At 38.0% G+C, this 27540-nt stretch overlaps 1 protein-coding gene across 1 annotated transcript; it reads left to right on the top strand.

The window, feature by feature from the left end:
* The first annotated feature begins 504 nt into the window (after positions 1 to 504).
* SFXN1 (sideroflexin 1) lies at positions 505 to 27540 on the top strand. Its single transcript, XM_032210733.1, has 11 exons — positions 505 to 679; positions 7283 to 7459; positions 8289 to 8459; positions 10083 to 10181; positions 12590 to 12665; positions 14596 to 14681; positions 16133 to 16260; positions 17343 to 17392; positions 21339 to 21388; positions 24001 to 24048; positions 26866 to 27540. Exons 2-11 carry the CDS (start codon positions 7296 to 7298, stop codon positions 26960 to 26962), a joined length of 969 nt encoding a protein of 322 aa, XP_032066624.1. The 5' UTR covers positions 505 to 679; positions 7283 to 7295; the 3' UTR covers positions 26963 to 27540.

Consider the following 27540-nt stretch of genomic DNA (forward strand, 5'->3'; position numbering starts at 1 on the left):
ACACACAAACACACACATACACAGAGAGAGAGAGAGAGAGAGAGAGAGAGAGAGAGAGAGAGAGAGAGAGAGAGAGAGAGAGAGCTGATCGTGAAAAAAGACTTCCAGGTTCAGATAAAATGAAGTTTATTTTCAAAAAGTGACGTTCCGACCCAAGCAAACCCCTCGCAACACACCGAGGTTTCCTTCGCACGACTTTTTCTATAGCCCCTTACCTTCCTTTCACCCTGCTCTGCCTGCAGAGGAGGGCGAGAGAGGGCGGCTTTGGCGATTTAGCGAAAATTAGGCAGAGAGAGACTAATGGGACTTCATTAGCCTCCCTCCAAATGAAAACCTTCCCGTCCCAGTCTTTCGAAGGGAGGCGATCTTTACCTGTGGATCGCCATCCGCGTCAGCCCCCCCCCCCAAAAAGCAGCTCCAACCAACCTGTCCCCTCGTTCCTTTCCCTGCTTCCGCGCCCTCCCCTTCCTTTCCCTTCCCCGTGGGGGCGGTTCACTCGCCTCTACCCCGCCTTCCCTCGCCTCCTTTGCCTTGCCCGCCTTGCCATTTGCTCGCAAGCGGCTGAATTTCTTCCGGCGGGCTTCGGCTGGGTTCGTGAGATTTGACGGGAGGGCTCGGCGAGGAATCGACGCTGACGCGCGGGAATCGCCGGCCGAGCAGGGCGCACGGGGTGGGCGCCGTGAGTACCCCTCAATCCAAAGCGCATGCCTTCGTCCCGGTCCCCGCTGCCTTGCTTCAGCCTTAGGATCCAGCAGCAGCAGCAGCCGGCCGCTTAAAGGAGAAGGGTGTCCCTATATCGCCATTCCCTCCAAAACGATGCACCCAATTTTTGGGCATGGAAGGGGAAAAAGGGAGCGCAGGCGGAGTTTTTTTTATATAACGAATTTGGAGTTTATTGGATGGAAAATATATAATAAAAATAAGAAAAGCCGCCTCTAGTTGGGTCGTTGCATACTGTGGCCGGAGGTTATGCCTGCCTCTCACACGCTTTCCCCCCCCCTACCCCAAAAATGAATGCCGGGAAGAGAAGCGGGGATGTTTCTTTTGAGCCGGGATCCTGTCTGAAATGGCGCAGGATGTCCCTAGACCCCTTCGCCGCTTTGGCTGTTCTGGTAGAAAGGCCCCTTCCAGCCAGGGTACAGTCTTAGCGTCCGTATGCTCCGAAGAGCGATCTGTTTCAAGGACGCATGGCGAGAAATCGGCGTAGGAAGAGGGAGGAAATTTAGGGAGAGGCGAATTGGGAGGCCGTTCCCGTTTTCATCGCCCTGATTTTGTGTCGAAGGAATGCAAGAGATAAGATTCTTGAATGATGATTTTCCGGGGTGGGGGGGGGGAACCATGCAGAGTTGCATCTGTGCGTTGGTGTGCGTTTGGAATTCCATACCGCTAGAAAGGGAAAATAAAAAGGGTAAAGTCGTTTGCACGGGCAACCTAGAAAATGAAATACGAAAGCCATAAAATAAGATTTTTTAGATCCACCCCTTCCAAGCCCTGGCAGCTGATAAGAGAAGGGCACTGCAGAGGAAAGAACTGGAGAGGCTGGAAGCTGCTGTGCTGGCAGGCTCTGTTGCCTATGTTAACATCTGGAAATGCCTGGGAAAATGATGAAATATCTCTCTTAAGTTACATGCAAAAGATGGCTGCTCTGGTGAGGAGGCTGCCTCAGCAATAGGCATTGTCCACAGGCTGTAGTCTGTTGCTAGGTTACATCAGGATCTTCCCCCCTTCCCCTGACCTACACATGAACATAAATGCATCTTGTTGATGTTTCTGATCCCCGATTCCCACTGGTGCATATGCTTCTCCTGGTGCATTGTGGGGAAATTACAGGAAAATCTGCTGAGGCGGTTAAATGGCAGAAAAAGCATCTTTCAATTAAAAAAAAAATGAAATGACAACATTCTTCCCCCCTCAGCACACATACATACACACAAAGAGACCCTTAGTGTGTGTAATGATGTGTAGTGCTATCCTTATCTCTCAGCTGTTACCTGAGCTCTTGAACTGAGACTGGTTGAATGATTACACACAGAATAGTTTTGCTCAGTTGATACATGGGAATCTAGAATGCCCATCTTCAGAACTCTGAATGATACCTTTACTCAAGTTGTAAGGATGGAAAAACTGGGAGAGTTTTCTTAAAGAAAGCAAGTGCCCTTGGGTCTTTCAGTAAACCTCCATTGGAAACTGTTGCATATCCCTAATTATCTTGGGACTATTTCATGCAACCTTTGTAATGTTACTGAATAATTATATCGGTAACATAATGGCCAAAACTCTTCAGATTAGTATGTTAGGAGTGTTGCATCCTTATTTGTTTTTCTCCTTTTGGTTATCCCAGAAATCACTGTAGTGGCAAGGAAATGTCTCCATGATGAGCGTCAGTCATTATTTCAGTATCTTTCAGTCCACAATTAGCTCATTTAGACTGGTTTAATTTGCATAATAAAATTTGACAAGATAAAAGGCCATTATTCCATCCTTGCCCAGTGGAGCAGCCTTCCTTTAACCATTGGAATTGCAATTCCTGGACCATATAACCCAATGAAGCTGATGATCAAACTATTAAATTTCCCCTACCGGCTGCTATAGATTACTGCAGGCTACTTACATCTGATTTGTCTAAAATACATTCTGTGGTCTTCTGATAGAAAGCCAGTAATGCAAGTAACAGGCTTGCACAATTTTAATTACCATTGTCAACAATAATATCTAAATAGAAAAGTCTGGGTTTCAAGTATTGACTTGTCCAATATTATTCATTATTTTAAAGCAATGCATAATTAATATGCAGAACCTGATTTCAAAATTTTGCAGTCTAGAAGTATATGGCATTGGAATTAAATGCTATAGAAAACAATTGGTGGTTTACACATTCTTTGTTTATATATTACCTTTCTCAAATTCAAGGTATGGTGCCTCACAACAGAATTCTTATTTATTTTTATTTATTAAATGAATGTATATAACTGCCCGACTCATGCAGGTGACTTTGGGCAGTTTAAATTAAAAAATTTAAAAACTCCACCATGTAATAAAAAAACACCATCCCACCTCCTTCCTTGACAGCAGCAACACAATCAAACCAAGGGGTGTGTGGGTGTGTATACACACGATAGATAGATAGACAGATAGACGATAGATAGATAGATAGATAGATAGATAGATAGATAGATAGATAGATAGATAGATGATAGATATGTGGATGGGTGGGTGAGTGGATGGATGGATGGATGGATGGATGGATGGATGGATGGATGGATGGATGGAAAGGGAGGGAGAGAGGAAGAGATTTTGAGATTTGCCTATGCCAGTGTTTCTCAACCTCAGCTGTAGACTTCTTCAACTCCCATAATTCTCTAGCCAGCATGCCAACCACACATGATAAAATGTCCCTTCTTATTGTTGACATTTTCATGATAAATTTGAAGTCCTTTGTATATTCTAGAAAATTCATTTGGTGCATTATTTTATATAATATCTCTTAAGATTACACAAACAATCTCTTGTTTTTGTTTTGTATTCCCCTTGATAAAATTCTAGTTTCATCACAATAACTTGTGTTTACCTATTATTTCTCTTCTATTAAATGCTTCTTCTGTTGAGAACCAAAAAAGTGTTTTTGGCCACAACATTGATTTTATCTATTCTAAATTCTCAGTATGGCATGTCTAACATAATGATTAAATAAACACATTAACCTTGACGTTATCATATTGCAAATACCCATGCCACCCAAATCTCGGGTCATGTCTTTATAACTCCTTAATACCTCTATTTCTCAGCAGAAAAAATATGCGTTTTTGGGTACCAGCTAATCTTGCTGATGTACATTCCATGCATATGAAACTGCAGATTGCCTAGAAGAAAATCCAAGAGTCTTTTACCCCAAAAAATGAAATTTTGCAAATGAATTCATGTAATTTTCTTATGAGACCAACTATCTGATATGCAAAACACCGTATGCCTGCATCCAAATACTTGAAAATGCTGTTTCAGAAAAGATGGTCTATAAAGAACTTCTTTTGATATTGTTAAATGGGTTTTTTTTTTCAGTTTGCATGGCACCTTCCAGCCCTCCTCTTACCTCTTTCCACATATCTATGCATGAACAGTCTTACTGTAACATTGTGCATCTCATATGCTTCTAGACTGAATACAGTATTTGCCTGTTACCAGTTTGTGTTTGTGTGGGTGCTCATAGAGTGTACATGTATTACAGAAGTTAGTAGATTATACTCACATGTATAATTTCATCTAGGCTCTGTTCATTGTGCTACTTTCATAAGCACTCAGTGAAAGGAGTACTTCAATGTTCCGATGGGTGGATGAATGGATGGATGGGATGGGATGGATACATGCATCAATTGATGTGTGCTCATAATTTCTAAAAAATAGTTGTGTGGGAACATCAAAAAGTTCAATCTAATTCTATTTAAAGAAGTGTTGCTACATGAAGCTTACAATTTATTTCATTATAGATACATTGTTGATCTATAAATAAGGTTTAAAATCTTATTACAATTCTCCATTACTTTCAAGCTCAAGATTTGTCTTTTATTTTTATATTTTATTTATTTTTGCTATATGTCCCTCTCTATATATAATGCATTTTCAGTATAACCCATTTGTTCTATTGATAGAGTCTACTCTCAATTCATCCTCCTAGCAGTACTGTGAAATGGATTGAGCACAGAGTGAATGTCTGGTTCAAATCTTTGCATGAGTTTCTGGATTTAAGTAGGGAGTAAAACTGAATCTACTTGGTGGCATCCTAATGCTTTGCATTTTACATCTTTTCCCCGAAGCTCTTCTGCTGCTAATCATTCCTAGAATTGAGCTGAGGAAGAAAGTATGCAATTATGCCTTTTCTTGCATAGTCTTTTTAGCAATAGTAACAGCACAAGGCTCAGTGGCTAAGTGCTGAGCTTGTCAATCAGAAAGTTCAGCAGTTCGAATTAATGGAGTGAGCTCCTGTTACTTGTCCCAGCTTCTGCCAACCTAACAGTTCAAAAGCATGTAAAAATGCAAGTAGAAAAATAGGAACCACCTTTGGTGGGAAGATAACAGTGTTCTGTGCACCTTCGGCATTTAGTCATGCTGGACACATGACCACAGAAACATCTCCGGACAGCACTGGCTCTTTGGCTTTGAAACAGAGATGAGCACCGCCCCCTAGAGTTGGGAAAAACTAGCACATATGTGCAAGTGGAACCTTTACCTTTAATAGCACTTAGATTTATGCACTGCTTCATAGTGCTTTACTGCTCACTCTAAGCAGTGTACAAAGTCAGGATATTGCCCCCAACAATCTGGGTCCTCATTTTACTGGATGGAAGACTGAGTCAACCTTGGACTGATCAGGATTGAACTCCTGGCAGTCAGCAGAATTAGCCTGCAATACTGCATTATAATCACTGTTGCACCATGGCTTTTTTCCATAAGCTTTTAGGAAGAAAATTGTGTTCTTGTGTAGAATGTGTTAGAAAGGTGTACTTTATAAAACTCCTTATCCCATCATAAAGTTAGAGTCCCCCTCAACCCTAATTATCTAATTAAGGCCATTATTTTTCCACCTATATTTTGATTCCTATTTCTCCATGACTTTTGAACAATCTCTGATTAGGACTGCTGAAAGGGAAGGCTAATCTGTGCATTGGGAACAATGGGTCACAAAATTAAAATCTCCCTCCTTTCAATCCAGAGTGATCCTATGTGTGTGACTTGATTATCCTGGATATAATAAGAAAATGAAGGCAAGGGTTAGAAACCTCTCATGTGATCAATCTCAGAAGCCTGATTTGTGTTTCCACTCTTATTTGGCTTATTTGCCATTAACCACCATATCAGATAAGCATATCTGATTGGCTGCACAGCCCTTGTTCAGCAAATAATTTTATGATTGCCTGATACACAAGAAAAAAATATTAATTTTTTTAAGTAAGCAGTGGGAAAGTTGGGAAACAGCATCAGCTAATCTTACAGTGAAATGAGCTTTTCAAAAAGTTCTTCGTATTCCTCTCTTTTAAGAAAGCATCTTTGGCCTAAAAATTTTGGCTTGGCCTCAAACACTATGAATATAAATTTGTTTGGACTTTTAAAGTACTTTGCATGAATATTAGATTACATGCAATATCTGATTGACTAACAAGATTAGTAAATTGGATTAATGGAGAGTTTTAAATGCTGCTTTGGCAATGAAGACAAAAGCTAAAGTGAAATGCCCTAAAAGCAGATTATAAAGGAAAATATATGTATAGTCTTCCTATGTGGTTTTCAATGAGGTTGTGGCAATATATCAACAATTAAGAAGAGGAGTAATAGTAAATGAAAACGTTTATACTAAAATGCATTGGTATATTTTTCTGCATAAATCTTAGTAAGGATTCTCAAAATGAATTAGAATTGTAATAAATAGATATTGCAAATAAAAGCGACCCATTTCAAAATTTCAAATAATTCAGTCTGTGGGTTGAAGGAGAGTTAAGCGATCTGCTGCTATTTTTCAAATTCTCTACATTGTCTGATTCTACTCCACTCTCCACTACAAGGTCATAAATATGACTAAGGCACTAGGCCAGGGGTGTCAAACTCTTATTTCATTGAGGGCCACATCAGAGTTATATTTGACCTCAGGTGGGCCACGGTGGGCATGGCCAGCTCAATGTCACTTGTGTAGGGGGTGCCTGAGGTGGCCTGAGCACTCTGCCAGTGAAAACAGGCTCTCGAGCTCCGCTTCTGGCTGTGACATACTTCTGCAACCCTCCCTGTTAGAGAAAGCGGAGCTTGTGAGGACTGCACATGGCCCTCCCCGAGCTCCTTTTTCACTGGCAGAGGCACCATGGGCTGGTCTTCCGCTGTTTCCAGAGCAGCTCCATGAGCCAGATCTAACCACCACGCAGGCCAGATCCTGCCTGCCAGCTTTGAATTTGAAACTCCTGATCTAGGCAGATAATTATCAGAACACACTGAAGCCACCTTACCATCCCCTTTTTTGCCCATATATTTCTACAAAAGTTGCTTTTGTATTTTACCCCATTGCAATTGATGTCTTGTTGGCAGAAAATTCTGCAGAAGTGGATGGCGATTGAATCATGAGAGTTGTTTGGAAATTGGGCAGGGAGGAGTGTAGAATTGCTCCACAGTTAGATTTTCTTTATATCCACATTCTAACAAGGTCTCAGAGATCGGTGAGAGAGCCATTTTTTAATTGATGTAAGAGAAATAAAAATGTCAACAACTCTGAAACTGAAACACACTTCAATCTCTGTTTTACATTCAGTGTTCTTGGAAACATGTCGGGAGATATACCATTAAACATCAATATCAAAGAGCCTCGCTGGGATCAAAGCACATTTGTTGGACGTGCTACCCATTTCTTCACTGTTACTGATCCTAGGAATATATTGTTACCCAATGAACAATTAGAAAAAGCCAAAAAAATTGTGCACGATTACAGGTATGGTTTGGGTTTTCTCCCCCCAGTTTTATTCCAGTATCGCTAGATCTACCATTATTCTAAGAATATTGTAATAAGGTCAGAGAAATCATTTGTCTAGGAAAAATTAGTCCTTTTGTAAGTTTAAAAAATTACTTTTAGAATTCAGGAGTTAGGCCCCAGGAGCTAGGAGTTAATATTATGAAACAATGAACTAGGAGGCAATTGGAAAATCTAAAAATGCTAATATTTTCACATTGGAGGTATTTTAGAGATGAAAAGGAAGCACCAGTTATGGTAGTCTTCATCTTATGGCCACAATTAAGCCCAAATTTATGTTGTTAAATGAGAAATTTGTTTAGGGAGGGTTTTTTTACGACTTTTCTCACCACATTTGTTAAGTGAATTACTGCAGTTCTTCAATTAGTAACATAGTTGTATCTGATTTCCCCATTGACCTGGAGGACACTGCAACCGTCATAAATGTGAGTCAGTGGTCAAGCATCTGAATGTAAATCACATGATCATGGTGAAGCTGCAATGGTTATAAGTGTGAAAAATGGTCATGTCATGTTTTTAGTGCCATTAAAGCTTCACACTGCCATTAAACGAACTGTTGTAAGTCGAGTACTACCTGGATAGAGAAAACTGTGCATATTTTCCTTCAATGGTTATGAAATCATATAGTTTTGATAATTTTAAAAAGAGCAGATATAAATATCGAATGAGTGATAGAGTTTATTACATGGGTATATTATTATACCTAAAAAATATTCCTTAACCTTTGGGAACTAAAATATTGGTAGTATTATATTAATGATAAACTATTTATATTTTTGCTAATCATAAGGCAAAGCATTGTGGCCCCTGGGCTGACAGAAGATGAACTGTGGAGAGCAAAATATGTCTATGATTCAGCCTTCCATCCAGATACGGGTGAAAAGATGGTTTTGATTGGCCGCATGTCTGCTCAGGTGCCTATGAACATGACAATTACTGGTTTCATGATGACATTTTATAGGTAAGTAATCTTAAATTACTGATAAATGATAGTGAACAGAATAAAGAACTTTTTAAAAGGCAGAGACATATGTTGAAGGGTTAGAAAGACTGCTAAAGGGAACACTTTGCCTTTTTACTAATGTCCCAAAGGTGTTTTTTTAAGAGGCAACTGGACTTTCTGGATTTTCTTTGAAGATATTTCACTTCATATCCAAGAAGCTTCTTCAGTTCTGACTGGATGGTGGGGAATGAAATCCTTCAGCCAGAGCTGAAGAAGCTTCTTGGATAAGAAGCAACTTCAAAGAAAAACCAGAAAGTCCATTTGCCTCTTGAAAAAAGACATTTGGGACAACCATGACCTAGATGACTGAGAATCTCTGTAGACTTTTTACTAATGATTTCCTCGTTTGTACTGATAAACAGTTTTCTCTGGATTAGTTATGACACAAGCTTCGAATAATTCTGTCTTTTATCTGACATTTACAATGAGGTGTCCACATTCCCATCCTATTAGTGAAACTATTTAAAGCAGCTAACAAGGGGAATTCAGAATGGATTGTTGAGGTCTAGTCTAGGGATTGTTAATAGTGGCATGTCAGTTCATCTTCAGAATGTGTTATTCATCTATGCTTTATTACTTTTTAATGGTAAGGATTTGTACTTCTGGGGCATATCTGTATATTATCTGGATTTAACAACAACAACAAACAAACAACAACAACAACAAAAGAACTATGTTTTCCTACTTCTAAGCATTTGAAATATGGGCAAATTTTGTCTGTTAGCTTAATTTTCTATAAAGTATTGCTAAATGAACAACAATTAACACTCTGTTACAGTAACGGAGAAGATGAATCAAACACTTCTCTTTCTTTGGAATAATTCTAAAAGAGCTTCTCAGAGGCTCAGGCCACAGCTGGCTTCTCTTTTCATGAGCAATAAAGGAGATGTGCCAGGAATTTTTCTGTGGGAGCCCAAATCTCTGCTGTGATTCCTTCTCCTAAATTAGTACTCTGATAACATAGGAAGGAGGATAATAGAGGCTTTGGGTCTTCAAAAATTCAAACACTCCCATCATTCTCCTGTCATGCTCCAGAACTGTTCTAAAAACTGCACTAGATTTAGAGCTGAGGTAAAGGAAGAAATGCTTTATTAAAAGTTTAACAAGCTACAAAAAACATTTGGGCACTCCATCCTCAAAAGATTACCCCATAGTGTGCATTTCTGACATTGGCTGCAGCAAACTAGAAAGGAACATTGTAGGAAGTAGCAGAGATATTTCTCCCTCTGACCCCCATAAGGTAAGTGATGACTATATTCAAACTGTAACATTTTTCTTAAGACATGTATATGCACTTAACCTGCCTGCATTTTGAGTAGGCAAACACCATTCTTCTGTGAAGTAATCCTAGCTTAGTTGTTTCGATAGTTCAGAATAAGTTTTTTTGGCTCTGCCCAAAATAATTTGATTCACTCTTGAGTTAATCTGATCTAAATTATGTTTAAAGGATGAAACTTCATTATCATCTGGATAGATTTAATATGAATACACTACAGTACTTTATCTACTTTGTTACTTTCTCAGATTGAGCGCATATCAAACTTTATAAAAAAAAAATAACTGACCTTTCCTTCTTCCAAGAACAACTCCAGCTGTGGTCTTCTGGCAATGGATTAATCAGTCCTTCAATGCCATTGTAAATTATACCAACAGGAGTGGAGATGCTCCAATTAATGTCAGGTAAAGCCATCAAGATGCACCAAGCAGATAATTCAAGTATGTTGAATAAAATACGTGCTCTAATTTAAAAGCTAGGTCTAATATGAAGCTTAACATGAACTGTGTAGAAAATATTGTGCCACTAGAATTGCTATGGATTTAAGAGTATGTTTTAAATTACTATGATATTATTGAATCAGTATAGACCTGATTATGCTGGTTTGTTGATTTAATATAGTGATGTTTAAAGAATCTCCCATAAAAGGGAAGAGAAAGAAAAGAAAAGCCATGGTAATTATCACCATGATACAGAAAGGAAGGGCCAAATCATTGTAGATTTCAAGTTGTTTCAGATCTGCACACTTCTGAGAATTGCATGCCCTGGACAAGATAGCTCTCTGCTTTTTCTGAATGGCTTTCAGCACTATAATGATAATGGATCATAAATTGCTTTGTTAAGATTATTATTAAATCTGCAATGTGGTCTTTCATAGAATGGCTTGACGTGACGACATATAAGCACAAGGTAAACTATAATGGGGAAAAATAGAAGTGATGCTAATTTACAATAACAGTAATATATAACAAGCATATAGTGCATTTAAAACATTTAAAGCCCTTCACGTAAATATTATCAGCATACAAAATGCTACTAGATGCATGACTGTCAAGTTATTCCTGTCTGGTACTAAACACAATTCTTTTGCATGTTGACCATCCCGCAAGATCATTTGCATTGTTAAAAAGACTAATTAGGTGACTAATGCATTCTAAGTCATTCATTATGAATTTCAGCTGATGCAAATCAGAACACTTCAAAATGCCGTGTGCAACTGACTGTTATATTTTGTGATGTTCCTAACTTCAGCGAGAGTTTTCTAAATATTCTGTAATTTAAAAATGTGAACTGGTGCCTGGGAATATAGAAGTAGAATATATAAGGAGACTGCTTAGAGATATTAGACAAATAGACAGGAGCTGCATTTAAATTTTGAACAAAGCTGCCTGGAGTATATTGCTAGGAAGTAATCATCTTCAGTAAGTCAAGGTGCTATGCTTGCGCCAAGGTGATTGAAGTATCTTTCCTAAGTGCCGTCTAATCTTCAATGGGAGCATACTTGGCCTTGCATTGGCCTTGCAGTATTGTAAGGCTAGTGTGTCTTCCAGCTCTTGTGAAAATATCTATTGTGTTAAATCACTTTCTTGAAAGTAGGTTTAGATTACTTGAGCCACTTTCTATAGAAGATATAGCCAAGTATTGCTGCACAGGCTACAGGTCACACTTGGCCTTTTGAGATACATGCCAGGGTCTACATTCCAAGGAGGCAAGGCCAGACCAAAATCTGACCTAAAAAGTTTAAATTGAATGAATTATATAGTTATTATGGTAACACTCCTCTGAATAATTTCCTCCTTCTGCCATCTAAAAATTACAATTAGCACAAACTCTGGGTGACTACTAGGTGTCCCATCAAAGGTTTTTAGGGGCCATACATAACTCTGGGTCTCAAATTATACAGCTCAGCTCTCATGTAATTGTCAGGTTATGGCTTCCTACCACTCTTGGGAAAGTTGGATATGAATTGTCAACCCAAATATACTCCCAAATATACTCCTGGACTTAAACTAAAGAATTCTGAGAATGGATCTGCCACAGAGCCATGACATTTTAAAGCTCAATGTAGATATCTGTTTTCTACAAGTTTTAGTCATCTAGTCATTAAAAATTCCAATAAAAGTTATTAAAGCACAAATTAGAATAATGGAAAAGTAGACTCAAACTTACAGTCATAATAATTTACTGCATAACTTTGAGCTTTACCCTTCCTTTCAGCCAAACCTACCCTATAGAAGAGTTGTGAGACTAAAATAAAGCTGCATATATCCCATTGCTTTGAATGTAGCATACTTATACTTATACAACTAATGAATAAAATAAAGGGTCAACTAATAATTTCAGGAGATCAAATCAAAGAGAAGTATGTGAATTAAATTAAAAAAAGAGGAGAAAATGGAAGGAAGGGAAAGTATTTTATAATTCAGAAGTAATGCAGGGGAAAAAATCCACATCCAATTGACCAATTCAGAGAGCTATTAAAAGTGCTTATGTTGCAAAGATTAGGCAGAGTTATAATAAAGCAAGTGAGTCCATTAAGATAACTCAGTGAAAGCAGCATAATTTTTTTTAAGGGCAATATCCACATTCTCCATTGTTTTATCAGTCCCTATTGTCCTTGAAAAGGGACTTTAGAAACTCTGGTAAAGAAAACTTACCAGCCAGTTGGTTGCCCTAGTTTATCTTTTGGCAACGTTTCTACTGCTGCCATAAAATAGGTTGTACTATGCCAGGTATGTGTATAGAATCAAAAAATTGAGACTTAGAGCATGTGGTTCTTATACAAATACAAACACTCCTATTTTTGTTTTAGCCAGCTGGGAACGGCCTATGTTTCTGCTACCACAGGTGCTGTTGCAACTGCTCTAGGACTTAATGCACTCACAAAGGTATTTCCATTGTTCTCTCCTTGTTTGAGACTATTGTGTATTTTATATAACATTTTTATATGCATAAGGTGAACCTGATTGGTTAAAAAATGCATTTGTTCTTATTTGTGTTATGATAAGATCGCTGAATGACCTTATAGATCCTCCATATTCAGTTTCTTGGTTTAACTGAAATTAACTGAGGGACTGTCTCTTGCCGGTCACATCTACCCAACTCACTAGAGTTGGGAGGCAAGGAATGTTGCAGTCCCATCCCCTAGGAAAATATACCTGATGGGACCCAGAAGAAGGGCCTTCTCCATGGTGGCTCCCTCTCCTTGGAACTCATTCCCCCAGATAGTAGAATGGCCCCCACTTTAACACTCTTCCAGAAGGTGCTGAAGACCTGATTCTGCCAGTGGGCCTAGGGAGCCCAGAGCAAGATGGAGCCCATTAAATGGCTTGCGTGATGTTTCTGGGGTGATGATTATTAATTTGTTTGATTATTTTTTTAATATATATCATGTTTTTATACCCCTGTAAGGTGCATTGAGTCACCATGTGCAAATAGGCAGCAATATAAATTTTCTAATAAATAAATAAAATAAATAAACTGAGTAGTAACCTATGCATATATCTTCCCTGCAATCAGAAAACTAGATATCAGAGACAAACAAATATGTAGTCTTCTGTTACCGTGTTTATATATGTGCACCTTTCCATATATTGCATATATATATACAAATATAAATAGTAAATAAATGTGTCATCGGACACAATGCCTTAGAGCAGGGCTGTCAAACTCAAGGCCCTGGGCCAGATCCAGCCTGCAGGGCACTTAGATCTGGCTCACAGGGCTGCCCTGGAAACAGCAAAGGATTAGCCTGTGGTGTCTCTGCCAGCCCTCCTGAGCTCTGTTTTCACTGGCAGAGGGTTGCAGGAAGCCATTGCAGTTGAAAATGGAGATTGGGGCTTCCACAGGCGCCCCCAACACAAGTGATGTTGAGCTGGCTATGCCCACCCTGCCATACCCACCCTGGTCTCCAAGGTCAAACACAATGCTGATGTGATGAGGCCCTCAATGTAATTGAGTTTGACACCCCTGCCTTAGAGAATACAATTTGTACTGAAAATATGCAAACAGCTGATGCCCATAAATACAGTTGGCTCTTGAAAGTTAAGTTACATTCTTCGAAATCCTAGATAGATAGATAGATAGATAGATAGATAGATAGATAGATAGATAGATAGATAGATAGAGAGATAGATAGATAATAGATAGATGATAGATAGATAGATAGATAGATAGATAGATAGATAGATAGATAGATAGATAGATAGATGATAGATAGATGATAGATGATAGATGATAGATGATAGATAGATAGATAGATAGATAGATAGATAGATAGATAGATAGATAGATGTATGATAGATAGATATAGAGATATAGATATAGACTGAATCTTTGCTGTCCACTTCATAAATCAGATAAAAAAAGAACTTGTCTTGCAAGAAAAAAAAAAGAATACATTGTGATTCCTTGACAAAACAAAATAGCATAATACTAACATCAGTCACTAAGTTGCTGCAGGCTCTTTCTTGGAAAAGAAACTCACTGAAGTTACAGTAACTGTTCACTGTTGCTTAAGTGGAAAAAAACTGGTTCTGCTTTCTGGGTTCATTGATAGTGCAGTGTCAGTGCATTTTCAGAAAAATGCAATGTGGGGGAAACTCCTTAATTCCTTGTAAAATACTTAAATACCAAGAGACACAGTTACAGCACATTCTCTGCTATTTTGATCTGCATTCTTCAGGCAGCTGGTCATAAAATAGTATTACTGTTAGACTTTTGGCTGCTGTTCTTCATGGCTTAAGTCAAAATTCTTAAATTAAAAAAAATTAACCAGGATTAGCCATATTCAGGTGACCTTCTCTTCTCTTTCCACAGCATGTTTCACCACTTATAGGACGTTTTGTTCCTTTTGCTGCTGTAGCTGCTGCAAATTGTATTAATATTCCGTTAATGAGGCAAAGGTAAGATAAACTGTAGCATGTGACCTCCAGGGCTTTTTGGCAGCAGTTACTATAACTGCCTGCGTTCTCCAAAATAAACACACACACTAAACATGCATTTCATATGAAATACCTCATTTTTAAGTTAAATGAAAAAGAATTTTGAAATGTTTGCCTCTATTTAATACTTAGCTTCACTTTCTGCGAGAGTTACATTAACTCTCCAAGTTGCCTTCGAAACAGATGTTTGTTTGTTTTTCAAACTTTGGAAATCAGGCTGGTCTTCTAAAACAGTGGTTCCCAAACTTGGCAACTTTAAGACTTGTGGACTTCAACTCCCAGAATTCTCCAGCCAGCAGAGCTGGGAGTTGAAGTCCACAAGTCTTAAAGTTGCCAAGTTTGGGAACCACTGTTCTAAAACATTCTTGTCATTTAGATCTACTAGCAGCAATCAATCCAGGAATGTACCTCTTTCAAGGAATTGCTGCATGTGAGAAGTGGTGAATAGGGTGTTATCAAAGCAACTTCACAATAATAAGGGTAGAACATAATATCCAAAAGACACTAGTGGTGCTTTGCCAGGCACTAAGAAGCTGTTTTTCCCCCCAACTAGACTGGGCTCCTGATAGCGTGGATAAAATGTGTGTGTGTGTGTGTGTGTGTGTGTGTGTGTGTGTGTGTGTATTCTCAGATGTTATTTTATGCTATTTCTGTTGGTTTTTTTATTTCAAATGTTTTTATTATTGTTGCTCTCTAATTGTTAACTATGCAGTTACATGTATGGGTAGACATATTAATTAGCTGTTCTGCTGTTGAAATTTGAGGAACTGGTTTTCAATTTATCAAATCTGTCTTATTGACCACAACAGGTGGTCTTCAACTTACAACCACAATTGAGCCCAAAATTTCTGTTGATGTGAGTTTTGTCTCATTTTTTACCTTTCTTGCCGCAGTGAATTATTGCAGTTCTTAAGTTAGTAACATAATTGTTATGTGAATCTGGTTTTTTCATTGACTTTGCTTGTCAAAAGTTCTCAAAGGGTGATTCTACAACCCTGGAACACTGCAACCGTCATAAATATGAGTCAGTTGCCAATGGTCTGAATTTTGATTACATGACCATGGGGATGCTGCAACAATCATGTGAAAAACAGTCATAAGTCACTTTTTACAATGTAATTTTGAACAGCCACTAAATGAACTGTTGTAAGTCGAGGACTACCTGTATATCTAAAACGCAATATCATGATACACAAAGGAAAGAGGCTTATGTCTTGATAGTGTGATGCCAATTAAGTCACTCTGTACATCCTATGGATCCTATTAAACATCACACAATGGAAGGATCACGAAAATTTGAGAAATGATGACTTGAACCTTGAAAGGACATTGATGTAAGCATTTGGAGTCCTTTAAGAGTGAAACAATGATCTTCTCAGTTCTTTCTTTTTCTTTTTTTAAAAACCCAACAGGGAACTAAAGTATGGTATTCCCATTACAGACGAAAATGGGAACAGACTGGGTGAATCATCCAAAGCTGCTCAACAGGCTATTGTGCAAGTTGTGGTTTCAAGGATCCTCATGGCTGCTCCAGGAATGGGTGTGTCCCAACTTACATTAAGTTTAAATGCTAACATTCTTCTAATAATTCTTAAAAATTAGAACTACTTCTGGTAACTGTTGTGCTTCCCTCAGGAAAGTAATTGATAGCTCAATAGCAGTGCCACTTACCCCTAAGGCTGTAGGGAGCTCTTGTAAGAAACATGTGTACATGTGTTATCTACATTATGGTGTATCAAAAATCAGTGCTTTTAAACTTGATCAAGATTGGGATTTATAAAATACTTTGACATTTGAAATATTAAAAAAGAACTTTGAAGAATGGGGCCAGAAATTAGTAGCCACAATATCAACAGGATCAATAATGATGATTGCTTCTATGGATAGGCTATGTTTAAAGGATGTTAATAAAAGAATGACAGATGTGAAACAAATCTTTCTTGATGAAGAACTAGTAGAATCAGAAATATTGGGTTTTAAAAGTATGGCTTATGGGAAAGAGAAAGCTGAAAGTGAAAATACCAGTGACAGGCCAAGCGGATGTCATGAATAAGGACTCTTCACTGGATATCCAAAGGACAAACATTGGAATTCAATTTTATATATTTGTTTAGCCCAAATCAATCAAGTGCAGGGTGAAGGTTATGTCCACTGAAATATATGGAACATCATCTACCATACTAGTGTAGTTAAGAATGGTAGATGAACATTTTTCAACTATCCAGTATAGAACTGAGAAGAATGGTTGGCCCAAAGTCATCTAGATAGCATCCATGCATAAAGGAAGACTAGATTTTATTACCCTTAGTCCTGTAGTTGTAAACATACTTCTATTCCCATATTTATATATATCTACATGCACACAGAGAGGAGAGAGAGGGAGGGAGGGAGAGAGAGAAAGAGAGCAAGCCTTACAATAAGTTACTGTTAGTAAATACTAGGGATAAGATTTTTATGCTATTAGAAGTTGTTCTAAGGATTTGCTAAGGGTTCTGTTCTCTCCTGTCCATATTAAGAAATGCTTAACTTTTAAGTCATCTGTCAAAATATTTGTATTCCTAAAGCAGCATACAGCATTGCATGAAATTATTAAGCACAAAACTTTTGCTTACTGTCTTTTAGCCATTCCCCCGTTTATAATGAACACTTTGGAAAAGAAGGCATTTTTAAAGGTAAGTCTATATTCCGAAAGAGATTTCTTTCCTGATCCATTTTATTTTATTTTATTTAAAAGATTCACATGGCTTCCCATCTTAAATAATTATGAGTGGTTCACAACAGCAGTATAACCAATAACTATGAAACTGTTCTGGCCCCCCTCTGTCCAGTAATGAACGCAGACACAGGCTTAGTTGTTTGCCACTCTTTATTCACAGCAATTATAATCCTGTTGGCTGAAAGCCCACACACGACTCACTGGCAAGAAGTTGGCAGCAACCCAGACTCCAACAGACACGGGAACACAAGGCAGACCAGACAAGGAGTTCTCCAGATTAGTACGAATGGTTGTGTCCTGCAAAAGGACTCCTCCCAAAGGCTCTTCATATATATATATATATTGGGAGGGGCCAAGCCACAATCACCTGGGCTTGATTATCTCTTAGGAGTTTGTCTCCGTAACTGCTGCCTCTGTTTGTCCGCCCTACATTGCCTGGTGTCAGGGACAAACTCCCTTTGATCTTCCCCACTGCTGCATGCCTCAGGCGCCTCCTAGTAGCCAGCCAGCCTCTCTGGTCCCTGCTCTGAGTCAGAACCCTGCCCAAGGGTCCTCCACATCTTCCATAGCTGACTCATAGGGTTCCTCGCTATCGGAGTCCATCGGCAGCTCCAACAGCTCCATTGGAACATTATTGTGTGTGTGAAGACCAGCTGCTTTTGCATTGTGTGTGAGTCAGTTGTGTAGTTTTTGTGTTATTTTTGTATAAAGTAAGATAGACGGTTTTTGAGCTCTCTGTGAGGTTCCTACTTGTTGCCCACCCAGTCACATGCCGACCAAGTCACATCCACAGAACCGGTAGGGAATTTTTTTGAATTTCACTACTGCTTCAAAGAGCCATAAAATGACAAGCTGAAGCCAAGGACTACCTGTAATATAGGAACAAATAATAAATATTCTGCAGACTAACACTTGGAATAGCAACCAGTGGAAGGCCTTAGAAAAGATATTCAGATGCCATGATATTGTTTGTCTATATCTACAAAGATCAGAATCTTGAAATCCATGGCATTCCATGTGACATTCTGTGGAACTGAAAGTTGGAAGAGCATTTATGCTTTTGAACTTTGAAAAGTTGGAAAAGACTTCTGAGAATTCTATGGATCACCAAGAAAAGAAACCATGGATGGTAAATCAATCCAGAGTTCTCAGTCACATAAAACACCAGGCTCATATTATCCTACTTTGGACACATTAAGTCCTAAGTTTCTGGAGAAGATGAATATAGATCAACTATAAAAAGTATTAATAAGGATTATCAGGGAATGTTTTAAACATTAAAGCATTTTTAAATTTATCACAAGCAGATGTAAAATATGAGCTTATTATTGTCAGTAATTACTGACAAGAACATGAATACAGTAATTTATTTCAATGGTAATGCTAAATACCTGAAGTATTTCTACCTTCAGAAGAGCTACCAAACATTTCCTTTTACTTCCAGATTCACAATGTCCCTAATTTCTACACTTCTACTTACTAGAAGATAACACAAATGTGTGCTGTAAGAAATAATAAAAAGAGGATGTTGCCATGTTCAGCTAAGACTTCATTGTTTATTGTGGAATTTAATTAGCCATTCTAATTTAGCAGCTTTTACATTTGAACGAACCCATTAGTGACTGTCTTTTGACACACTCTTAACTCTCTTTATGATTTTCTGGTTCTCCTCCCTTGTCCATTCTCTGCTTCGTTGACTGTAAGTTCAGGTGAATTATTAGTGTTCAGTTAGTTAATCATAAGACTTGATATTGATCAGTTCTAAATCCACTGAGCAACAGACTGCCCTTTTTTAACAGGCTGCTTGTGCAAGTTCATTACTTGTATCTACCGTTAACAAACCAGTTCATTAAACCATTGCAGTCTTCAGTCTCCATTACCTAATTATTAACCCCTGAAATATTATTCATCCTTTGAAAAAAGGCAAGGTCATGTAATAAAATGCATTTCTAGAACCACAATCACAGAAATAACATATTTCCTCTTGTGACTTGGAGAACTCCAGCAATTCTACGTGCACTTCTTTGTTTCAACATTGTGAACCTCACTGACTATAAAATTGCTAACGCTTCTCAAATATACATTTCTGCAAAATAACATGGATCACTTAATGTAAGGGGTAGACATTACCACATTTTTGTTATTTAGGTCAGAAACTGCATTTATTTTTAAGTGGCCTGAATAGTTTAATTGAAGGTAAGTTTAATCTTAGAAATTTAATCTTACATCTATTGATTATTAACTTTATTTGGGGAATGAGTTCCCTACATTCTTGATGTAGGAAACGAATGCATGTGTTTCATATTTTTGGGCCTTTTTTTTGAAATATTTCTAAAACAAAAGCATTGAGGAACACTTATCTATATGGTAAAATCAGAGTGTATAATTCTGACATGCATTTTCCCCTGCTGGACTCTAATTTGGGAGCCATTCTGCCTTTTTTGTTTCCTTGTTGCTTCTTTAGCAACAAGAAGAAGAATCAGGAAACTAAAAGGAAACATTCTGAAGAAATATGAAGTAATTGAGTATGTTATACCTTGAGTAAAGATGATTGTGGGGGAATATTATAGCTGTCTTTAAATATCTGATAGGATGTTATATAAAATATAAGGAAGTCCAGAATGCAGGCCACAGAAGAATGGATTTAAATTACAAAAAATAGATTCTATTCAAATGTTGGTGAAAATAGTTATAGAAATTGGACACTGAAACCAAATGTATGAAATAATTGAGATAATTCTCTGCTTCCAAGCACTAGGCATCACTGCATCAGTAGCATCTCCATTACAGCCTAGGTAGCAATATACCAGTAAGCGTTATCATCATACTTATGATATCTTACCCCAGCATTTTGTCACCAGATGTTACACAGATGGGTTATAGGTCAGGTGGAGGCATCTCAAGACCTATGTCAATAAGGAGTTGGTAACCCAAAAAAAACAATGCTGAATAACACCCCATGGATGCAATAAAGGAGGAAAAATAAACATGCTTCCTCATCTTTATCAACAAAATGGTGCATATACCCAAGCTTGATCACAGTTACTTCTTGTTTTTTTCTTCCACCAGTGTTCCAGGAATAATTTCTAGATGTTCATTTTTCAGAAAGCCTTAGTGAACTTAGGTGCCCACTAGGACTAGCCCCAAGAAAGAAACAACTCAAGGGTAGTAATATCTACAGCCTCATTCACCTCCAATGATCAGTTGCTCATCAGCCACTAAGCAGAGCTGCCCACCAGAAGGCTGGGGAATTCCCTTTGAATCTGCTCCAGGATTCATTAGGTGCCTGGCATGGACTATCCTAAAAAGATCTCACTATCCCATGGAGGTCCTGCATGTTCCCCATCGTATGTCTGTTTACTCTCTTATAAACCTTCCTCCTACCTCCTTCTTATAAATCTCTTGTAAATGCAAATACAAATATTAATTTCCTTCTTGCTGTTTATACAAGCAATGAAGTCATCATTCCAGAGCAGCAGAGGGAGGAAAAGGAAAGAACAGATGTAGTCATGTGATTTTTTTTTTCATTTAGCAACTGCTTTGGTTCACTGCAGAGCTGTTGGTCCAATTGCAGCTGTTAAATGAGAACTACCTGTGCTTTTATACCTATAAAAATAATGATAGTGCTTTCTTTGAAATTTTATAAAAATGCAATTGCCATGTTGCAAGTTAGAATTCAGAAGCATGTAGAAGGCTATTTGTTGCAAAATCCACAATATTTGTTGTATCAAATGTAATAAAATATTGCAAGATCCAATATATTGGCCTTCCTTCACAATAAAATATACTCAGTTAAGCCTTCATTCCTCCTATATTTTTTGTATCATTCAAAGTTTTCTATCCAATAACTCTGTATATAAATTCAGACTGAATCTATCATTTTGCTTCTTTTTTTAACACAGAGGTTCCCATGGATGAGTGCCCCCATTCAAGTAGGATTAGTGGGATTCTGGTGAGTAAAAATTTCAGAGGTGACCTGTTCATATTTCTCATGCTGATGTTCACTTTTGTGTCATTTGTCCACACGAATGTTTACTCCCTGACTTTGTTAAATTGAGGAAGTTCAAGATTTTAAGGTAAACTATATCAAGAAAGCAATAGGAAGAGTGTTTACTAAACCAGCAACTGAAAGCAAGACCAAAATCATGAAGGCAAATTAAAAGTATGTTTGACTTCATCTGGGCTGAAGATATTTGAAAAGCAGAGGAAACAGCACATCACTGTGTCCACAGCAAGGGGTCAAAATCTGCAACATAGGCAGTGCAACACCAGAATCCAAAGACTGCCCTTTTGCACATGTGTTGAGGACCCAGCATGCAAAAAAGGGGGGCAGCCATGAATGTGACATCCCTCCACCTATGGTCAGAAACTTAGATGCATAAGAAATGATTTTTGCCTATATCCTGCATTACCTAAATACCTGACTACCTACAATGCCACGACCGCGTTGCTAAGATCATTCACTGGAAATTGTGCCAAAGGTTTGGATTTGAGTACAGCAAAAACCACTGGGACCATCAGGTTGAGAAGGTTTTAGAGAATGAGAAAGTCAAGATCTTGTGCGACTTCAGAATTCAGACTGACAGGCACTTGGCCCACAACACACCTGACATAACAATAGTTGAAAAGAAAAAAGTATGGTTCATTGACATTGCAATACCTGGAGATGCACGAATTGAAGATAAACAGCAAGAAAAAATCACAAAGTACTGGGATTTGCAAATTGAAGTTGAGCGACTACAAATAAATTGTGTGTTGTCCTGATTGTAATTGGAGCCCTTGGAGCAATACCTAAAGGGCTACCTATCTATTTGGAAATTTTAAATTTATCAGACTTGAACATTCTGATTCTACAAAAAAACCAGCCTACTTGGAACAGCTTATATCCTCCGACGTTACCTTAACAGTTTCTAGGTCCTTGGTTAGGACTCGAGCTGTTGAGCTACCAACCAGCCCCAAAAGCTGTGAATCTCACCAAAGATTAACATTATTATACAATTGTATCACAGCAGCCAGTTGTTTCACCGGATTTAGCATTGGTTACTAGTCGGGCCCCACCCAGGGGCCTAGGACGTCGTAACGTATTTTTGTAATATGCGTGCAGATCCAAGCAGTGCGGCTTTTTGCATTTGACTGATGGTGATTTTGTCAATTTTTAACTGTTTTAAATGTAATTCCAGTGCTTTTGGAATAGCACCCAGTGTGCCAATTACCACTGGAATTACCACTGCTGGTTGTGCCATAATCGTTGAATTTCGATTTTTAAGTCCTGGTATTTCGCGATTTTTTCATGTTCCTTCTCGTTGACCCTGCTGTCACCTGGTATTGCGATGTCTATGATTGTAACCTTATTTTTCTCAACCAGTGTAATGTCTGGTGTATTATGCGCCAGTATTTTGTCCGTTTCTATGCGAAAATCCCACAAGATCTTGACCATCTGATTTTCGCTGAGTTTTTTCAGGCTGATGTTCCCACCAGTTTGTTGCTGTTTTAATATTATATTTTTTGCACAAATTCCAATGGATCATTTGTGCTACTGAATTGTGCCGCAATTTATAATCAGTCTGCGCAATTTTTTTACAGCAGCTGAGTATGTGATCAACAGTTTCATCAGCTTCTTTGCAAAGTCTGCATTTGGCATCATCAGAGGATTTTTCGATTTTGGCCTTAATGGCATTTGTGTGGATAGCTTGTTCTTGGGCAGCCAGGATTAGTGACTCTGTTTTTTTCTTTAATGTACTTGCTGTTAACCATAACCAAGTTTTTTCACTGTCCACTTTATCTGTACAGTTCTAAATCCATTGAGCAACAGACTGCCCCTTTTTAACAGGCTGCTTGTGCAAACTCATTACTTGTATCTACCGTTAACAAACCGGTTCATTAAAGCATTGCAGTCTTCATTTAGTACTTTTCCATTACCTAATTATTAACCCCTGAAATATTCATCCTTTGAAAAAAGGCAAGATCATGTAATAAAATGCATTTCTAGAACCACAATCACAGTAATAACACATTTCCTCTTGCGACTGTACCCTTTTCAGATCCACAGCCATGCTAACGACGCCAATATATGTGGCGTTTCAAATTCCCCAGACAGAATTACGCTATTTTTTTGTCCTCCCACTTTTGTTCAACATTGTTGACCTCCCATCTTCATAGGAATTCAACCTTTGGGGAAAAAAAAGTTTTTTCTTCAACCACTTTATGAAAGTAGACTTTTCTCCAGGTAATAACCCACGTGAATCGCAAGGATCATATGAAGAATTCCACACAATCTGACCTGCCACCCCACTTGGTTCCATCTCTCTGCAGCCTCAGGAAGGGAACTTGGCCCCCTCCACAAACCTTTCTGTACAGATATTGACAGGCACATAAATAACCCATGTGTGTGAATTCAGAGATGGAAATGAACTGCTCCAGTTAAATAACCAGTTCTTATGGCATTTGAATTACTGTTTGGGTGCTAATGTGACAAACTGTTATTCCAAGAAGCCAAAGTTGATTCTACTTAAAATTATCCGAACTCTGAGTACATTAAAAAATACTAACTTTTGTCTCTTCCAGCTTGGTGTTCGCAACACCTCTGTGCTGTGCATTATTTCCACAGAAAAGGTACAGTTGCTTCTTGACTATTTTTCTATGGTGAGAGATATTATGCCATGCAGACTATGAAAATGAGAAAGCAGCTTTATTGCTTTCCAAAAAGCTCCCAATTCATTCAATAGTCATGTTCCTCTGGGGAATACAAGTACTCTTAATTCCCAATGATCTGAGTCCTGCCCAAATTCAGACCATAGAGCGATGTTTTTCAATCCTAAGTACACATTTCCCCATTTGTCTTATTTCTATCATAACTTTATAATAAACCTTTGATTGGTCTCCATTTTGCTACTCCAGTAGCAAATCTGCCTTTTGCTCTGGCCCTCATACCTTCCTCCATTTCTCTGAGCATGACAAAGGGACATTCCATAAGTTATCTTTTATAACCTGAATGTAAGAAAAACAAGAAGAGTAATGTTTGCTCTTCCAATAGCTTTTCCAGAGGTTATTTTCAGATCCTGATTTTATATATCATATGTCATAAACTTTACCTTAATTTTAGCTAGGAAGGCCAGCAATATCATCCATAGAGATCTCCGATAGAAGAGAATATTTGGAGTTCAGGGTTAAACTGTGGTATTCTTGGTGCTCTGAACTTGGTTGTTTTCTTGCAAACATTTCATTACCCAACTAGATAATATCATCAGTACTAGAAGGAAGTGAGGTTTGCACAGGTCTTATTTATTCATTCATTCATACTTCATACTTCTTAACTGTCCATCTCCTTTGAAGAAGGTTTGAAGAAAAGCTCTGGGTAGTGTATAATACCATCAATAATATGAAACATTAAAATTGGCGTAATTTAGAAATAAATGTTCTTACATTATAAAAACTACATTTTAAAAATTTCAGAAAGTTCAAGTTTCAAAATGCAGTGGCTCACACAGTTCTGCAAAAGCCTAAATTGCATCTCTTTTGAGGGAGCTGCGTTGGTTGCCAATTTGCTTCCAGGTGCAGTCAAGGTGCTGGTGTATCACCTTTAAACCCTACATGACTTGGGGGGCTGGGTTATTTAAAGGATCGCCTCTCCCCAGTTACATCTACCTTGCACAGCAAGGAAGCAGATATGGTGGGGCCTTCTCAGTGGTGGCCCCATCCCTATAGAATATCATCACTCCAGAGATATATTGGCTCCCACACCTTTTCTAGAAGCACCTAAAGACACCACCACCCCCTCCAGACTGCTATGGGACTGATAAAGTGGCAAGTCTGTTTTTATTGGATGCCCATTATGGGAGTTTGTGGTGGATGTTTAATGTTGTACGTCTGAACAAAGCCTTATACATTTGTTTAAAAATAAATATACAATGTTCATACATGATGACATCCTAGATTCTTGGAAGGAATTCTATGTATGAAGAACCTGTAGGCCAAGAACAGCTAGAGAACTGGCAGCTGTAATTTCACATTGTTTCCTATATAACTGTAATAGTGGTTAGCGGAGTAATTTTTGGAATAGTATTTCAAAATTGCAGCTTTTTTTTCACCAGTAGATGGTGCTGTGACCCTGAGTGCTATAGTTCCATCTACTGTACTGATAGAAAACATGCTGCAATTTTTCTTTTCTTTTGAAACATAACGCAACACACTAGAACTGGCAGTAAGGTTAGGAAAAAAATAAAATTAAAAATCTGTGAGGATGAATTGGGGAGAAAGTATAGATAGCATGCTGATGTAAAAGGCTTGGGAAGAGTCAGATGCAGAGAGAAAAAATGGAGAAAAGCACAAAGGCACATCAGCGAATTATGAAAAAGAAATGACTAGAGAAAATGCAGCCAATGGAGAAAAACATGGCAAAATCCCTTCCAGGAGAAATAGCATCAAGGATAGATAGAGTGCCAGCAGCAGACAGAGGAAGAATAATGAAAGGGTAGATCAGTTTGAGGAGGAAAGAGAGCGGAGGCATTTTCAGTAAGAAAGAAAATTGGTGAAAGCCTCAGCAGGAGGGAAGGCAGGAGAAAGAATTAGGAGAAAGGAATTAGGGTGGGAATTGGAGGAGCACAAGCTGCTCATAATGGCAAAACAGGAGATAAAAATTGGTGTCACCAGCTGCAGCCGGTTTTTCTGCCTGACTGCATGCAATCTAGAGGCCACTACCCTTTCTGCACTTGGAGGGGTTCCTCCATTCTCCACGGTGCTGCTTTTGTGTCCCGGAAAAGGGGACTTCATGCTTCTGGGATGTCCCTTTGTTTATACCAGAATGGAGATTCACAAAAAATCCCTTTTCCCCCTTCCTTTTCTTTTTCAGCTATCAGGTGAAGCAAGCTTCCCCTCACCCACTTCAAATTCTATACCATAACCTTGAGAGAGGAATTGGACGTTGTGAGAAAAATCAATTTGGCCAAATACCAAACCAAACAAAAAAAAAACCTCCTAAAAATTGACTGTTCAACCTCGGAACAGAAATACCTCTCATGTCAGTTCTTATAACTTTCATTTGTAGAAAGGGAGACAAATATCTAAGAATACATTTAAAAGGCTTAGTATAATACATGACCTGCTAGCTCAGCTTTCACATACAAGGGAAATCATAATGGTTTGTCCTGTCTGCTACATTAAGATCATATCATATATGAAGGTAACTTAGCAAAATAACATGTGAAATAACTTTTCTGCAATGCAGAACAGATATTTCATATCTTGATAATATTAAAGAGAAGCTGTTTGGAAAACCAGTAACTACTATGCCATATTTTAAAGGATTATAAATTTTAAGATATTTCCTGCTGCATATTTTATATATAAATATATATAAATAGAGTAAATAAATGGATTAAGTTTTCTTGACCATGGATAATATGTTATGACTTTATTATTTTTTCTTCCTAGTTCCATGTCTGTAACACGTCTGGAGCCAGAATTACAAGCTAAGATCAAAGAAATGAGTCCAGAATTGGATCGGGTATATTTTAACAAAGGATTATGATTTATAGAAGACAACTAGGGTGATTTGTCCTTCAATTACAGCTAGATGAACTTATTTTAATTGAGTCTACTTAGTTGAAACAATGCAATCCTGAGGCATTCTTTCAATTTTTGTATAATTTTGAACACTGAGATTATCATAATGAAATTCATAATTATGGTTGAAAATTCTGACAATTGCCCAATTCAGCTGCAAATATTCAAAATGGTTTATATTACGAACTACTTATCAGTCAAAAATTTAATTCCTTTGGAAAGTGTAACAACTTCAAGGAAATCAGACAGTGTTATCTTAAAGTTACGACCTACCTTATCTTTTTTCCCACTAAAAGAAAGTAAATAACAAATTCATTTCCACTATTACACTTTTAAATATAATTCAGATGGCAATCATCTACTTCCTCAGTGTCCCAAAGAGTTAACTTTGTGGTATCCCCTTGATATATGGATCTTAGATTTTCTTACTTCACTTATCTAATGTTTGAATGGGGGAGTAATTGTGATAGGTGAGAGTGAAGGATTTCGGTGCTGCATAAAAATGAAGCCATTGCTTATTTATTATTTGACTCCTGCACTTAT

Source organism: Thamnophis elegans, chromosome 2 (assembly GCF_009769535.1).
Source record: "Thamnophis elegans isolate rThaEle1 chromosome 2, rThaEle1.pri, whole genome shotgun sequence".
Taxonomy (NCBI): Eukaryota; Metazoa; Chordata; class Lepidosauria; order Squamata; family Colubridae; genus Thamnophis; species Thamnophis elegans.

Coding starts and splice junctions, on each gene's coding strand:
- SFXN1 (XM_032210733.1), top strand. CDS start 7,296: ATGTCGGGAGATATACCATTAAACATCAATATCAAAGAGCCTCGCTGG. Junction 14,682..16,132: donor ATTCCGTTAATGAGGCAAAG/GTAAGATAAACT, acceptor AAAACCCAACAG/GGAACTAAAGTATGGTATTC. Junction 24,049..26,865: donor GCATTATTTCCACAGAAAAG/GTACAGTTGCTT, acceptor TTTTCTTCCTAG/TTCCATGTCTGTAACACGTC.